Below are 16,126 nucleotides of genomic sequence, written 5' to 3'. Positions count from 1 at the left end.
AAGGCCAACTCTGTGGGACTTAATCGGCCGCTGGGACTCGTGTGGCAGAAGGCGGTCCCGGAGGTATTCTGGTCCGATGCCATGTAGGGCTTTATAGGTCATTACCAACACTTTGCATTGTGATCGGAAACTGATAGGTAGCCAGTGCAAGCTGCGGAGTGTTGATGAAACCTGGGCGTACCTAGGGAGGCCCATGATAGCTGGAATGATGCGTGCACAGCTCCAGCTGATCGGCGACTGTCATTTCCTGGATTACTGGTCTCGGCTCGGCTCTCCTTTTTTTCCCTGCTGCTGTGTCTGTGCTCCTTGCTTTTTTCTTCTTTCCTCCTTCCTGGCCTTGGACGAGCTTCCCTCTCTCCTGCTGGGCTCCCCTCCGGCCTCATGTGGCCACCTCCCACCTGAGGTGCAAGCAGAAGGCGTGGGTGGAAGCCCCCCTGGCAGCATTTATGCTTCTGGCAGCACCCGTTCGCCCAGCTACCCAGCCTGATGTGGGGGAGGTGACCCAGGAAGGAGAGCGCGGGAAATACGAAGCAAATTATTTATTTATCTATTTATTTATTTATTTATTTAGATTTGTATGCCGCCCCTCTCCGCGAGTGACACTGGTAACATTGTAAGTCGAGGACTTAACAGTTCACTTGAACGATGATGATCGTTCAAGCCACTCCCACCTGCTCACATGGCCGGCAAGCCATTCCTACCCAGTCAGTCACATGACCATCATGCCACACCCACAAAATAAGCCACACCCACAGTGGGTCAGTAAAAATTTTGGCTGCCCATTATTGTGCACACCCCCTACAGACCTCTTAGGAATGGATTAAGGTCAACTGTAGACTGTCTCAAGTTTTGGGGGTTTGTGGAAAAGAAAGCAGAATCAGGTAATGCATTCCAGGCATCGATGAATACCTGTTGCTGAAGTCGTATTTTCCGTAGTCGAGTTTTGAGCGGTTTACGTTGAGTTTGAATCTATTTTGTGCTTGTGTGTTGCTGCGGTTAAAGCTGAAGTACTCATTGACCGGTAGGACATTGTGGTAGATGATTTTATGAACTACATTTAGATCAGATCAAAGGGGACGTAGCTCTAGTGTAGGTTTTTCTAAGCCCAGAATTTCAAGTCTGGTGGAATAAGGTATTCTCTTGCGAGAAGAAGAGTGGAGGACTCTTCTCGTGAAATATTTCTGGACTCTCTCAATTGTATTAATGTCCGATATTCCTTCTCTGGCCTTCTGGTGCCTTGGGAAACAGCCTGACCCCCTCCTCTCTATGGCACCCCCTCAAATGTATGTTGTGTGCATGTTTTTAAATTATGGGTTTTTAGTTTTAATTATTAGATTTGTATTCTACATTGTTTTTTTCTATTACTGTTGTGAGCCGTCCCGAGTCTACGGAGAGGGGCGGCATACAAATTAAATAAATAAGTAAATAAATAAATAAATAAATAAATAAATAAATAAATAAATAAATAAATTAAAAAAAATATTGGAATGCTACTATTATGTCTCCCCTGGTCCTTCTCTTTGCTAGCCTACCCATGCCCAATTCCTGCAATCGCTCTTCGTATGTTATAGTTTCCCTTATCATCCTGGTTGCGCTCTTCTGCCCTTTCTCTAGAGTTTCAATGTCTTTTTTGTAGTGTGGTGACCAAAACTGGATGCAGTACTCCAGGTGTGGTCTAACTAAGGCTTTATAGAGTGGTATTGGTACCTACTAGTTTCAACCGAAAAACACTCCATTCTCAGTAGAAACCTGATGCATACCGTATTTTTCGGAGGATAAGATGCACCTTTTTCCTCCCTAAAAAAGGCTGCAAATTCAGGCCTGTCTTATACTCTGAATGTAGCTTTTTTTTTAAGCTTTTTCTCCCTGTCCAAAATAGGTGCTAACAATTTCCCCAGCTTTAACTTGCAAGCTCTTTCATTGTTACTCTTTGTAAAGAATGTTTTGCAGGGTTTTTTTTTCATTGCTCTACTGGCTTCGAATGTTTCTTTCCAGGTGCTAATGATTTTTCCAGCTCTTACTGGCTTGCAAGTTCTTTCATTGTTACTCTCTCCAAATAAGGTTTTTTTAAAGCCCTCACCAGGGGATAAAATAATGTGCTGAGGCTGACCAGACTAAGGATGCTACCCGGATGAATGTCTGGTAAGCAGATTCTTTTCCCTGTTTTCCTCCCCAAAAACTAAGGTGCGTCTTATACTCTGAAAAATACGGTAGTTTCATTTCAGGAGAGCAGACAAGCACAGAGTGGACAGAGCCACGCCCACCCAGAAGTTTCAATTTTGATTCTCTGCACAGACTCAGAGGGGTTTTGCTCCCATTGGCTGACTCAGTTGCTATGCCTATTCATTGGCTAACCTTGTTTTAACAAATTATTTAACAAAATACGGTATATCTCAGCCTTGGTCTCCTGCCTAATTGGTTCTCCCTGGACCCGGCTGGCCCAAATGCCATGGATGATGGGGGGATGTGGGAGGGAGTTTAGATGCATTTATACCAGCCTGGGTTATACAATACTGGCAGTCCTCAGGTTACGACCAAGATTTTATGTTGATAAGGGAGGCATTTGCAAAGTGAGCTTCACTCCGTGTTACGACCTTGCTTGCCCCGCCTGACCGAGGAGAGATTCAACCTGGAAATAAGGAGGAATTTCCTGACCGTGAGAACCATCAACCCATGGAAGAGAACTGGCCTTCGGAAGTTGTGGGAGCTTCCATCACTGGAAGCGTTCAAGAAAAGACTGGATTGCCATCTGTCGGCAATCAGTTGTAGATTGAGAATCACCCATTGTCTCATCCAGCAATGAGTTTCCTGCATTACAATGGATTTTTCTCCGTGCCGATGTACTCGGGCAACGCTAATTAAACTCACATGTAATTACTTGAGCATATTTAATCCATTGTCTTGATAATTATCCCTCTTTCTCCGAGAAGTTAAGCATTCGAGGCGGGGGTGTCTCATAACTCTTCCACCCACTCCCCTGTCTGTCATTCCAACAAGGGAGATTAAGCGATGACTAAGTCCAGGTTCACAACTAGAGAAGCTGCATCTCTCCGACTCCAGTTCTTTGGTTCTCCCTCTTTTAATCTTCTGAAGATGCCTGGAATCCAACAACTGTCCACCAGGGTTTTATTTTATTTATTTTATTTATTTTATTTATTTTATTTATTTTTTTTATTTTTTTTATTTTTTTTATTTTTTTTATTTTATTTATTTTATTTATTTTATTTATTTTATTTATTTTATTTATTTTATTTATTTTATTTATTTTATTTATTTTATTTATTTTATTTATTTTATTTATTTTATTTATTTTATTTATTTTATTTATTTTATTTATTTTATTTATTTTATTTATTTTATTTTATTTATTTTATTTATTTTATTTATTTTATTTATTTTATTTATTTTATTTATTTTATTTATTTTATTTATTTTATTTATTTTATTTTATTTTATTTTATTTTATTTATTTATTTTGTTTTGTTTTATTTTATTTATTATTTTATTTTTAAAAAACCATGTTTACCCAAAATTAGACCCATCCAGAAAATAAGTTCTGGCATGATTTTTTAGGATGCTTATAATATTCCAGGGAGTTTTCATTCAAAAAACTGGGTGAGACAGAGACACAGAGAAAGAGAAGGAAAGAGAGAGAGAGAGAGAGACAAAGAGAGTGAAGAGAGAGAGAGAGTGAGGAGAGAGAAAGAGAGGAGAGAGAGAGAGAAAGAAAGGGAGAGAAAGAGATAGATAGATAGATAGATAGATAGATAGATAGATAGATAGATAGATAGATAGATAGATAAGTTAGATAGCACCCAGTGTTCGTCTGTCAAGATCCTTCTGTATCTTGAACTTATCTTCTAGAGTGTTGGCTATTCCTGTCAGTTTGGTGTCATCTGCAAATTTGATGAGTTCCCCATCTATCCCCTCATCCAAGTCATTGATGAAGATGTTGAAGAGTCCTGAGCCTAAAACAGAGCCTTGGGGTACTCCACTGCATACATCCCTCCATGAAGATGTAGTTCCATTGAGCACTACACGTTGAGTGCGGTGTATTTCTGTGTACTTTTGTCCAAAGTAGGTTTTTTCCCCCTTTAATACAAGGCCACCAGATATGATAGAATGTGCCCATTTTTTTATTACATGTCCAGCGAGATTGACAAGGCCACGTTCTCTGGGAATTCTTAGAACATAAGAATCTAAGAAGAGGCCTGCTGAATCAGGCCAAAGCCCATCAAGTCCAGCATTCTGTGTCACACAGTGGCCCACCAATTGTCCATGCGGATCTTGAGCAGAAAGAGAAAGCAAAATCCTCCCTTTCTTTTGACCCCCAACAAATGGGACCCAAGGGAACCCTGCCTGCCTCAACCAACATAGAGGCGGCACATGGACATCCGTTTCAATAACCACCGATACACTTGGCATCCATTAATCTGTCTAATCCTGCCTTGAAGCTATCCAGGCTGACAGCTGTCATGGCCTCTTCTGGAAGTGAATTCCACAAACCAATGACCCTCTGGGTGAAGAAAAATTTCCCTTTATTTGTCCTCACTTTCTTACCAATGAGCTTTAGGGAGGGCCCCCTCGTCCTAGGATTGTGTGATAGAGAAAAGCATTTCCCTCTATCCAACTTTTATATCCCGTGCATGATTTTATACCCTTCGATCAAGTCCCCCCTTAAACGCCGTCTTTCAAGGCTGAAGAGACCAAGGCTTTGCAACCTGGCTTCATAAGGGAGGGGCTCCATTTCCTTGATCATACTTGTGGCCCTTTTTTGCACCTTTTCCAGTTCCATCATGTCCTCCTTGAAGTGCAATGACCAGACCTGTACACAGTGTGGTCTTACCATCGACATGGGGGTAAAGAGGGTCGTCTGGAATGGAAGACACACCTTCTGGTTTTCTTTCTCCTTACAGGGTTCACCACGTACATGCGCAGCCCCGCTGGGGACATTTTCAACCCCAAGCATTACCACATCAACCAAGACATGACTCGCCCTCTGAGCCACTACTTCATCACCTCGTCTCATAACACCTACCTCATGGGAGACCAGCTGATGTCCCAGTCCAGAGTGGACATGTACGCCTGGGTTCTGCAGTCCGGATGCCGATGTGTGGAAGGTGAGATTCAGGAGGGACCCTGCCTTCCGATCGCACCGTTTAGAAACTCAGTTGAGTGATGGCAAGATGGCCACGATTCCCTTTTATCACCCACTCCAGACAGACAAAGTTGCGGTGCTCGTTTGCTCTCTCTGTCCTCCCTCCCTCACTTTGTCTTTCTCTTCCTTCCTTCCTCCATCCCTCCCTTTCTTTCTTTCTTTCTTTCTTTCTTTCTTTATCTCTCTCTCCTCTTCCTCTCTCTCCCTTTCTCTCTCCTCTCTCCATCTCTTTCGCTCCCTCTCTCTCTGTCTCTCGTTCTCTGTCTCTTTCTCTACATCCCTGTCTCTCTGCCTCTTTTCTCTCCCTTCTTCCATGTCTTTCTTGTTTTCTCTCTCCCTCCATATTTCTCTCTCTTTCTCCTCCTCTTTCTTTCTCTCTGTCTCTCCCTCTCTCTGTGTCTCTCTTTCTCTCCACCTTTCTCTCCACCTTTCTCTCTCCTTTCTCTTTATCTTTTTCCCTCTCTGTCTGTGTCTTCCCTCCTTCTCTCTCCCTTTCCCTCCCCCTTTCGCTCCTCTCTACTGCCTCTCTTTCTCTCTCTTCCTCCACGTCTCTCATTCTCTCTCTCTCCTTCCATATTTCTCTCTCTTTCCCCACTTTCTCCTTCTCCTCTTTCTTTCGCTCTTTCTCTCCCTCCCTTTCCCTCTCTCTGTCTCTCTTTCTCTCCACCTCACTGCTCTCTCTCTCTTTTTCCCTCTGTCTGTCTCTCTCTCTTCCCTCCTCTCTCTCTCTTTCCCTCCCCCTCTCTCCTCTCTCTCTGCCTTTCTTTCCCTCTCTGTCCTATCCCTTTGTCTCTTTCCCTCCCTCCCTGTCTTTCTGCCTCTTTCTCTCTCTCCCTCCACGTCTTTCTCTGTGTCTCACTCTCCCTCCCTCCCTTTCTACTTCTCTTTCTTTCTCTGTCTGAAAACCCATTACCACTTTTGAAAGCTGGACTTTCAAACCCCAAAAAGGAGTTTCAGGCTCCAGCCTCAAAGTACAAAGGCTCAAAGTGCAAAAGATGTACTTTCCGGAGTGATTTGGGGTTCCAGACAGCAAAATATGTAACAAAACATACAATCATGGGTCTTAAAATCCCAGAGTCTTATTTTTCCTTTTCCAGTTGACTGCTGGGATGGTCCAGAAGGCGAACCTATCGTCCACCACGGCTACACCCTGACCTCCAAGATCCTTTTCAAAGATGTGATCGAGACCATCAACAAATACGCCTTCATCAAAAGCGAGTACGTGCTTTTTTCCATCTTGAGGACTAGATATTTAATTACATCCTTTATTTTGCCATCTTTATTTCAAAGGGGGGCAAGTTCAGACCTGGGGGATAAATAGCGTCGTCATCTCTAGAACTTGTGAGGATAGAAGGTTGTGTCTTAATGTGTTTTTTTACATCCATGTCTTTTCTCTCACCTGCTCAGATACCCCGTCATTTTATCCATCGAAAACCACTGCAGTGTTGCCCAGCAGAAAAAGATGGCCCAGTACCTGGTTGAAATTTTGGGGGACAAACTGGATTTGAGTACAGTCAACAACGGGGATCCCAACGAGCTGCCTTCCCCGGAGAGCCTCAAAGGGAAAATCTTGGTTAAGGTAATCGGAGATAAAATTAGGCACAGATCAGATTGGGTTGGCCTCTCTCTGGCAGCCAGGAGGAGCCCAGATCTTCCTCTTGATCTCTCCTAAGGATGAGGTGGCTAGATTTAAGCTGCCTAACGGCCAATTAAAATCAAAAGTCAAAGTCAATTGATTTTATTTAATCATTAACCGGCTTTAGGTAATACAGGAGATAAAATAAGATCACAAGGTGCAGACAATAAAAGGGTGTAGTAGAGTAGAATGGAATGAGAATGGAATAGAAAGGAATGGAATAATAGAATAGAGAATAGGAGAAGGAAAAAGAGAAGAGAAGGAGAGAGGTGAAGAGAAGAGAAGAAAGAAGAAGAAGAAGAAGAAGAAGAAGAGAGGAGGAGAGAAGAGAAGGAGAGAAGAGAAGGGAAAAGAAAAGAGAAGGAAAAAGAGAAGAGGAGGATGAGAAGAGAAGGAGAGAGGAGAGCAGGGTGGGGAGGAGAAAAAATTGAATAGTAGAATAGAATAGAAAATAGAATAATAGAATAGAATGTGGAATAAAATAGAAAAGAAAAGAAAGTAGAAAAGAACAGAAAATAGAATAGAATAGAAAATAACAGAACAGAACGGAAAATACAACAGGAATAAAACAGAGAACAGGAAAAAAGGAATGGAATGGAATAGAATAGAATAGAAAATAATAGAAAATATGGACTAGACTAGAATAGACTAGAATAGACTAGAATAGAAAATATGGAATGGAATGGAATGGAATAAAAGGTCGATTGAACTTAGCCAGCTATGGTGAGGCTTGCTTTGTTTAGGCAAATCTCCTTGGCAACTGAGATTATGAACACCCAGGACAAAGGCCATCATAAATAAAGCTAAAAAGAGATAGGCAGGAGGGTTCACAGTCTTTGTTAATTACTAAACCTGGAACAGGTTTAATCAAATCATTTTACCCAAATCATTTTACACAATGCCGTAAATCTAGGGTCTCCTGCTTGAGCAAGGGGGTTGGACTAGAAGACCTCCGAGGTCCCTCTCCACTCTTGTCATTCTAATGTATATCCTGCAGGTTTGTTTGTTTTTAAAGTTATAGTTTCAATACCCTGAATAAGAAGGAACCAATGTTATTCTACAGTATTTGGGGCAAGCAGTTTCCTAACCAGAAAAGCTCTCAAATCCATCCAGACAGTCCATTTAAATACCACAAGTTGGGGTTTTGTTGTTGTTGTTTTGTTTTTGTTGAAACAAATTCCAATTTTTTGGGCATTTACCATGTCATCCTGGACCATGCATCACAGAGCACAACTGTAAAAAAAAATTAGCAGGGACTGTTCTGAATTGCATATCGACCGCTGAGAGGCATTCCTAGGTAAAAAGCAACTTGTCTTGTCACCATGGAACCCAAAGCGAAGGCCTCCTAACCACAGGAAAAAAGAGTGTTCTCTTCCACAGTGATGCTTCCGTCAGGTCTAATTCAATTTATTTATTTTCCCCCAACTGGGAACTATGAAAGAAGTCCAGATGGGGAGCAACCCCTTCTCCAGATCTTCTGAAACATAGAAACGCAGAAGATTGACGGCAGAAAAAGACCTCCTGGTCCATCTAGTCTGCCCTTATACTATTTCCTGTATTTTATCTGAGGATGGATCTATATTTATCCCAGGCATGTTTAAATTCAGTGACTGTGGATTTACCAACCACATCTGCTGGAAGTTTGTTCCAAGAATCTACTCCTCTTTCAGTCAAATTATATTTTCTCACGTTGCTTCTGATCTTTTCCCCAACTAATCTCAGATTGTACCCCCTTGTTCTTGGGTTCACTTTCCTATTAAAAACACTTCCTTCCTGAACCTTATTGAACCCTTTCACATATTTAAATGTTTCGATCGTGTCCCCCCTTTCCCTTCTGTCCTCCAGACTATACAGATGGAGTTCCTGAAGTCTTTCCTGATCAGTTTGATGCTTAAGACCTTCCACCATTTTTGTAAGCCCGTCTTTGAACCCGTTCAATTTTATCAATATCTTTTTGTAGGTGAGGTCTCCACACCTGAACACAGTATTATTCCAAATGGGGTCTCACCAGCACTCTATACAGCAGGATCACAATCTCCCTCTTCCTGCTTGTTATACCTCTAGCTATGCAGCCAAGCATTCTACTTGCTTTCTGACCCAGCCACTTGGCTACAACCGGAACATTGGAAACTCTCCAGAGGTAGAATACAGCTGGTCCTCGACTTAGGACTCTCCGCTCAGTGACCATTTTAAGAGAAAATGGCACTGAAAAAACCCCATGACTTAGGACTGTTTTTCACAGGTGCGGCTGTCAACTCGCAAAGAACCCCTGACCTGCTGTAGAATTGCCATAGGCAGGAGGATGGGAAACCAACAAAACAACACAACAGCCAAAGACAGGAGCACATTCCAGACATATCTTTCTTTATAAACGTAGTAACAGATGAATTTACAATGCCATTAGCAGAGTTCTTCTTCAGTGTAATTACAAGTAAACACAAGCGGGAGAGTTACCGTATTTTTCGGAGTTTTCCTCCGTTAGAGAGGTTGAAAATTCAGCTGCGTCTTATATTCTGAATGTACCTTTTTTCAAAGCTCCCCCCCCCCAGCCCTAACTAGGTGCTAACGATCTTCCCAGCTCTTATCTTTCAGGTTCTTTCATTGTTACTCTCTGCAAAGAATGTTTTTCAAGCCCTAAGTCTTTGCAGATTTTTTTTTCATTGCTCTAACTTGCTCCAAGTAAGTTTCTTTCCAGTCCTACCCAGGTGCTAACGATGTTCCCAGCTCTTACTGGCTTGCAAGCTCTTTCATTGTTACTCTCTCCAAATAAAGTTTTTTTAAAAACACTAACCAGGGGATAAAATTATGTGCTGAAGCTGACCAGACTTAAGATGCTAGCCAGATGAATATCTGGTAAGCAGATTCTTTTCCCTATTTTCCTCTTCCAAAACTTAGGTGCGTCTTGTACTCTGAAAAATATGGAGGTTTCATTTCAGGAGAGCAGACAAGCACAGAGTGGACAGAGCCACGCCCACCCAGAAGTTTCAATTTTGATTCTCTGCACAGACTCAGAAGGGTTTTGCTCCCATTGGCTGACTCAGTTGCTATGCCTATTCATTGGCTAACCTTGTTTTAACAAATTATTTAACAAAATACAAAATATCTCAGCCTTGGTCTCCTGCCTAATTGGTTCTACTCTGAAAAATATGGAGGTTTCATTTCAGGAGAGCAGACAAGCACAGAGTGGACAGAATCACGCCCACCCTGAAGTTCCATTTCGATTCTCTGCACAGACTCAGAATGGTTTACCTCCCATTGGCTGACGCGGTTGCTATGCCTATTCGTTGGCTAACCTCGCTAACATGGCTCTCCCAGTTCATGAATATCTTATCAGGTGCCTCACCACGGCTTCACACCGATTGGAAGATTCGGTGGCCTTTTGTGTATCCACACGGCCACGTTTTGGGAACTCCGATAGTCTCGGTTTACCAATTAGCAACCCTCAGCCAGACTTTTAAATTCACTGCTTCGCTGTCGCTGAACCAGACATGCTTCAGGAGGTTAAAGTAACTAAACGGGGTTGTAATTAAATTTAAATTCATTCGCCTCTTGGTTCCTCCCAGGCCTTTCGATTAAAAAATAAATACAATTTTATTTTAGTTAAGCCCTCTTTTCTTTCCTCCCTCGGTTCTGTGCTTTACGCTGCAAAGAGTTTAATTCCTTCCCCCTCCCCAAAAAAAACAGTTTTAGAAAATCTCTGGCAGCTGCCTAGTTCTCAGTGATTGGATTTTTCGAGTGGTGCACATCAAGGGTAGCATTTCCGAGAGGCTCTGGCCTCTTGAAAAACCAATCCATTTCCACTCGGCTTTGACCCACCCTTCGGATTCTGCTTTCCCAGCTTTTGCGCCGACCAATCAATCTAAATCCCCCTTCTGGGATTTTTTTTGCGGCAAGAATTATTAATCGATAAATATATATCTCTCGTCGGCCTGTTGGAAGCTCTCCGGTGCTTCGTGGCGAGATAGAGGGAGGTTTAAGCTAGAAGGCAAACAGCTGGGTCAAGATTTGAAGGCTGGTTAGTACAGACCTCAAGAGCAGATGAAGAAAAAACCCACTATTTTAGTGACTTTTTGGCCAGCCCTCTGTAGTTTCCTTGGCAATCCCACGCAAGCAGTTTTATTTGTTTATTTATTTACCTACTTAATTAGTTACTTACTTATTTATTGGATTTATATGCTGCCCCTCTCGAGGACTCGGAGGAAAAAGGTTTTCCTTTAAAAAAAAAAAATCTTTATTAGTTTTTCCTTTAAAAACAAACATATATGTACAAAAACATACAATAAACTTACAACATAGGCATAACATACATCTGAATTTTAAAAAACCAAGTGAAACATTTAGAATTTTCCCTTACAGTTTGTCGGTATTGTTTTCTTGTGTACTTACAGTTCACAATATTTTCATCTTTATTGTGTTCTACTATTATTGTTGTTATTATTGTTGTTGTTGTTGTTGTTGTTGTTATTATTATTATTATTATTATTATTATTATTATTATTATTATATAAGAAAGATAGTTTTCAGTAGATCATGAGTCGGCCATTTCTTTTTTCAATATCTATTTTGTTTGTATTACCCTGTTTTCCCCCAAATAAGGCATCCCCTTATAATAAGCCCAATTGGGCTTTTGAGTACATGTCAATAAGGCCCAGCGCTTATTCCAGGGTTCAAAATTTTTGGGGGAACAAGGAAGGAAGGAAGAAAGGAAGGAGAAGATGGATGGCTGGATGAATGGATAGGTAGATGGAGATAGATAGATAGATAGATAGATAGATAGATAGATAGATAGATAGATAGATAGATAGATAGATAGATAGATCCATTAGGTAGGTAGGTGGGTAGGTAGGTAGGTAGGTAGGTAGGTAGATAGATAGATAGATAGATAGATAGATAGATAGATAGATAGATAGATAGATAGATAGATAGATAGACCATTTTCCCAAAAATAAGATATCCCCTGATAATAAGCCCAATCAGACTTTTGAGTGCAGGGCAATAAATGATATTCTTCCTTTGATTTTGGCCTGGCAATGAGAACGCTAGTTGGTCTTGGGTGTTTATTCCTCTCATGACGTGTTTGGGGTTTGGTTTTTTTTCATCCTAGGGGAAAAAACTTCCAGCCAACATCAGTGAAGACGCTGAAGAGGGCGAAGTGTCCGATGAAGACAGCGCCGATGAGATGGATGATGATTGCAAGTTAATGAACGGAGATGTAAGTTTTTGAAGGCGGACTGGCTCTATTCTATTCTATTCTTTCTTTATTCCTTATTCTAATTCTATCCTATCCTATTCTATTCTTAATCTTATTCTATTCCATACTCTATTTTATTCTTCTATTCTATTCTATTCTATTTTTTCTTTTCTATTCTGCATTCTATTCCCAACTGTGTTATTAACTTAACAGCTAGAGCCCTTCACATGCCAGTGCAGTGGAAAGAATGGTAGTTAAACAGGGCAAAAGAAATTTTGGGCTCAATTGTCACCAATAAGCAGAGGACCACCTGTATACATTTTAAAGGCACAACTCAAACATAACCTTCTTACCCCTGCCTAACACTGGCCAATCCCATCCTTCTTTCCTTCTGGCTGACCTTCTGTCCCAGTGCTGTTAGAAGACAAACCTGTGATGTGTTGGTCCACGAGACAATCAACACAACAATCTCTTGGCCGCATTGTCAAAGAGCAGCACAGGGCACGGTGGAATTAAACATCCCAGTCTAAATTAAGGTCAACCACATATAGAGTGTTCCCTCATTTATCATGGGTGTTACGTTCCAGTATGACGGTCTTGGTATATACGGGTTTCTTCCCGTGTAGGATTTGGAAATTTCTGGCGACGTTTCGACGAGGTCTCACTCGTCATCTTCAGGCTGGTGTTTCTGTCCTTGTTCTAAGGCGAACACTGCGAGACCTGAGCTGCCTTCCTTCTATAAATACTAGTGGCTGGGTGTGGTTTGATGGCTCAGCAATTGCTTGCTGTGTAGAAACTTCCTGGTGAGTCAGTGGGGTAACAATTGGGGTTGTTGATGTAGCTGAGGTATGCTGATTAGTTAATGGTTGTAGATTAGGTGTGATATCCTGAGTAGTTGGAACTTGCAGGCTACTTGATTGTTTTACAATGTGTGTTCTGAGTCTGGTTTCTATGGCTGGGATATGTTTGAGGGCTGGTTTCCAGATGTCTGGTAAGCGAGAGGTATCATCCGGTAAGCGAGATGATCAACGACCCCAATTGTTACCACACTGACTCACCAGGAAGTTTCTACATAGCAGGCAATTGCTGAGCCATCAAACCACACCCAGCCACCAGTATTTATAGAAGGAAGGCAGCTCAGGTCTCGCAGTGTTCGCCTTAGAACAAAGACAGAAACACCAGCCTGAAGATGACAAGTGAGACCTCGTCGAAACGTTGCCAGAAATTTCCAAATCCTACATGGGAAGAAACCCATATATACCAAGACCGTCATATATATATTATAAATAAACACAAAGAAAAAAAAGGGGGATGCAAAATCAAGAAATTTGGGAAAATAGTAACATTATATATCATACATTATACATCATAGCACGTAAATTCCTTAGTATCATTATAATGTTTCTTAAACAGTGTAAATAAACAGTATCCTTATTATTACCAACTATATCTTAAATTATAGTAGTAAATCTTACATCTCGTTTCCAATAAATTATCAATTTCTAGTACATGTATATATCTATATATGTAAGGTAATAGTAGATAAGTAAAGGTATTTTATAAAGGAAGAAAGTAAAGGCAGAGGAGTACGAAGATTTTAGAGTTTATTTACAAGCAGAAAAATTTAGAGTTGGGAAAGAAAAGAAAAGGAAAATTAGAAAGAAAAAGAGAAAATGTGAAAAACAGAAATCTGCGTATGGCGCAGACGTTTTTAGGTAATACGACATTGTGTGAGGAGATAATAGGAGGCGTATATGTATAGTGTAGTAAGTATATTTTTGTATATAAAGAAAGAAAGTATAAGAGTTGACATAAGTATTAGTAAGTATTTGTGTTAATGTAATATATGGTGTGTGATCTGTTAGTTTAAAGACGGATAAAAAGAGATATGATATAGAATTTTTTTTTCCGAATTTGATTGCAATTTAGTTGGTTTTGGAATTAACTTTGTAAATTAATTTGCGCTAATTTTGAACGTTCAGAAATAAGATAAGGTTAATATGGGTTTCAGCAAAAAAATATCAAACTTTTATATTAGGGACTCTATATTTATTTTAGTATTTATACACTATTTACACTTTATAAACCCTCCCCCACATTTTTACGCTACATAACCCTTCCCCATTCCCTTAATAACCATTCCCACACTGTTCTGTGCATGTATTGTGCCTTTACACTTACTGTAAAATGTTTTGAATTCCTAAACCTACACGATGAAATGATGCTCCGCGTGAAATGGCCGATTGTAGGACCAGACTCAGAGATGGGGAAGCTGCACACAGGCGAAAAGTAAACAACGCGCTACTGTACTGAGCCAATCTGGCTCTGGAATACAAAGCAGAATTCTCTGGTTGGTCACTTCTCCGTCAATCAACCAATCGTGTGTTGTTTACAATCCCATGTAGGCAAGTAGCGTCTCAGGCGGGTGGGTTCCACAGAAAACCCGCAAAGTAGTGAAAATCCGTGATATAATTTTTCCATTAATATTTTATAAAAACAGGCAATGCACCGAGTCCGCGAAAGGTGAACCACGACGGGAACACTATATTGAGTACAGCTGTTGGACATGGCTGTTAATAAAAACTCTGGGATTTCGCTGCAGCAACGAGTGTAGTGCTCCGATGTTTGCCTGCTTGATTAAAAATAAATCTGCTTCTCTCTATATATATATATATGCCGTACAGCCAACATTTGCCCTTATTAGCGCCTTAACATGGTTTTGATGTGCTGGGAAATTTGCTTTATTCCCCCAGGGCCTTCTCTTGCGCTTGTACTTCAAATTACATAATCCTGAGTAACAAAAATTACCTCTTGATCTCAATGGGCCATTATGTTTTCTTTAAGGACTGCATTTTTCCTTGACCCACATAGATGGAAGAAATTGTTAATTCAGCAAGCAGCTCTCTCTTATGCCTATGTTTTTTTCTCTCTCTTTCGTTCTTTTTTTCTTTCTCTCTTTCTTCTTCTCTTCTTGTTAATGTGTTTCTATTCTCTCTCTCCTTCTTTCTCTCTCTTTCCTTTTCTTTCTCCCTCCCTCCCTCTCTCTTTATCTCTCATTTCTCTCATCTCTCTCTCTCTCCTTGTTTCCTGGGCCTTGTGTCCTTTTGAAGTGGAAAGCAGAGTGAAAGGCAACTGTTGCAGGCAATATTTATCCCTCCAAATCAATGTTTAATCACGAATTAATATTTCAATACAACAGAAGGCGTTTTAAACTGATTACCAAACCTTGGCTGCTGCTGACATGGTTGGCGCGAAACGAGGGGCGGGCTTAGGCCTCAAAATATTAAATCAGAAGCATTAGGGACCACAATCTTCTCTTTTTCTGCTTAAAAAATTACAGTAAACATTTAAACTATTTTGTCCTTTGGAGGGTTTGCTAACAGGAAATCCAGGATCTAACATTTCATGGTCGAAGAGACCAATCAGGTTGGATTCTTGATAAGCTTCTTGGGAGTTTTGAACCCAGGTTTGATCTTGGAGCCAAAATCATTGTCTTATGGGGGAGACCTAGTCAATTGAATTAATTTTCACCAGGAAGATACGGGAGTAACCACTTCCCTAGATTGCCTTCTTATTACCTTATACTGTATCTGTCTTGTTCTCTGAACAGCACCTGTCTTGTTTCAGCACCTTAGACAGCTCCCATCTCCCTTCCATAGCTGAAACAACCCAATCTCATCCCAACCCAAAATCCGGGTTTATTTATTGTTTACACACTGCCAGTTTCTAGGCATCAGCCACTAGGTCGTAAAACGTAAATATAGTTGAAACATTGGCAGTTTCCCTGCTGCGGATATTTTATATACCTCCAGCTGAGTTTGAACGACAATTTTTAGCATTGACCGTGGGAGAGAAATTTCCTTCTGTACTTCGGTCCAATATCCTAAAGCTAAACATGTTCCTCTTAATTCCCATGTTTCTGTGCTCTCTCTCTCTCTCTTTCTCTCCTTCCTCTTCTTCTCCTCCTTCTTCTTTTTCTTCTTCTTCTTCTTCCTCTTTTTCTTCTTCTTCTCCTTTCTTCTTCTTCTTTTTTCTTCTTCTTCTTTTTCTTCTTCTTCTTCCTCTTTTTCTTCTTCTCCTTCTCTTTTCTTCTTCTTTTTTTTCTTCTTCTTCTTCTTTTTCTTCTTCTTCTTCTTCTTTC

At 40.7% G+C, this 16,126-nt stretch overlaps 1 protein-coding gene across 1 annotated transcript in view; it reads left to right on the top strand.

Annotated features, from left to right (window-relative positions):
* The window catches only part of PLCH2 (phospholipase C eta 2), a 264,606-nt gene that overhangs the window by 198,425 nt on the left and 50,055 nt on the right, over window positions 1–16,126 (top strand). Inside the window, 4 exon segments of the mRNA XM_070759112.1 lie at window positions 4,917–5,120; window positions 6,256–6,376; window positions 6,566–6,737; window positions 11,899–12,006. Coding sequence (XP_070615213.1) covers window positions 4,917–5,120; window positions 6,256–6,376; window positions 6,566–6,737; window positions 11,899–12,006 — 605 coding nt within the window.

This window comes from Erythrolamprus reginae, chromosome 8 (genome assembly GCF_031021105.1).
Source record: "Erythrolamprus reginae isolate rEryReg1 chromosome 8, rEryReg1.hap1, whole genome shotgun sequence".
Lineage (NCBI taxonomy): Eukaryota > Metazoa > Chordata > Lepidosauria > Squamata > Dipsadidae > Erythrolamprus > Erythrolamprus reginae.
The sequence above is the reverse complement of the archived record's forward strand: the minus strand, read 5'-3'. Positions and strand labels throughout refer to the sequence as shown.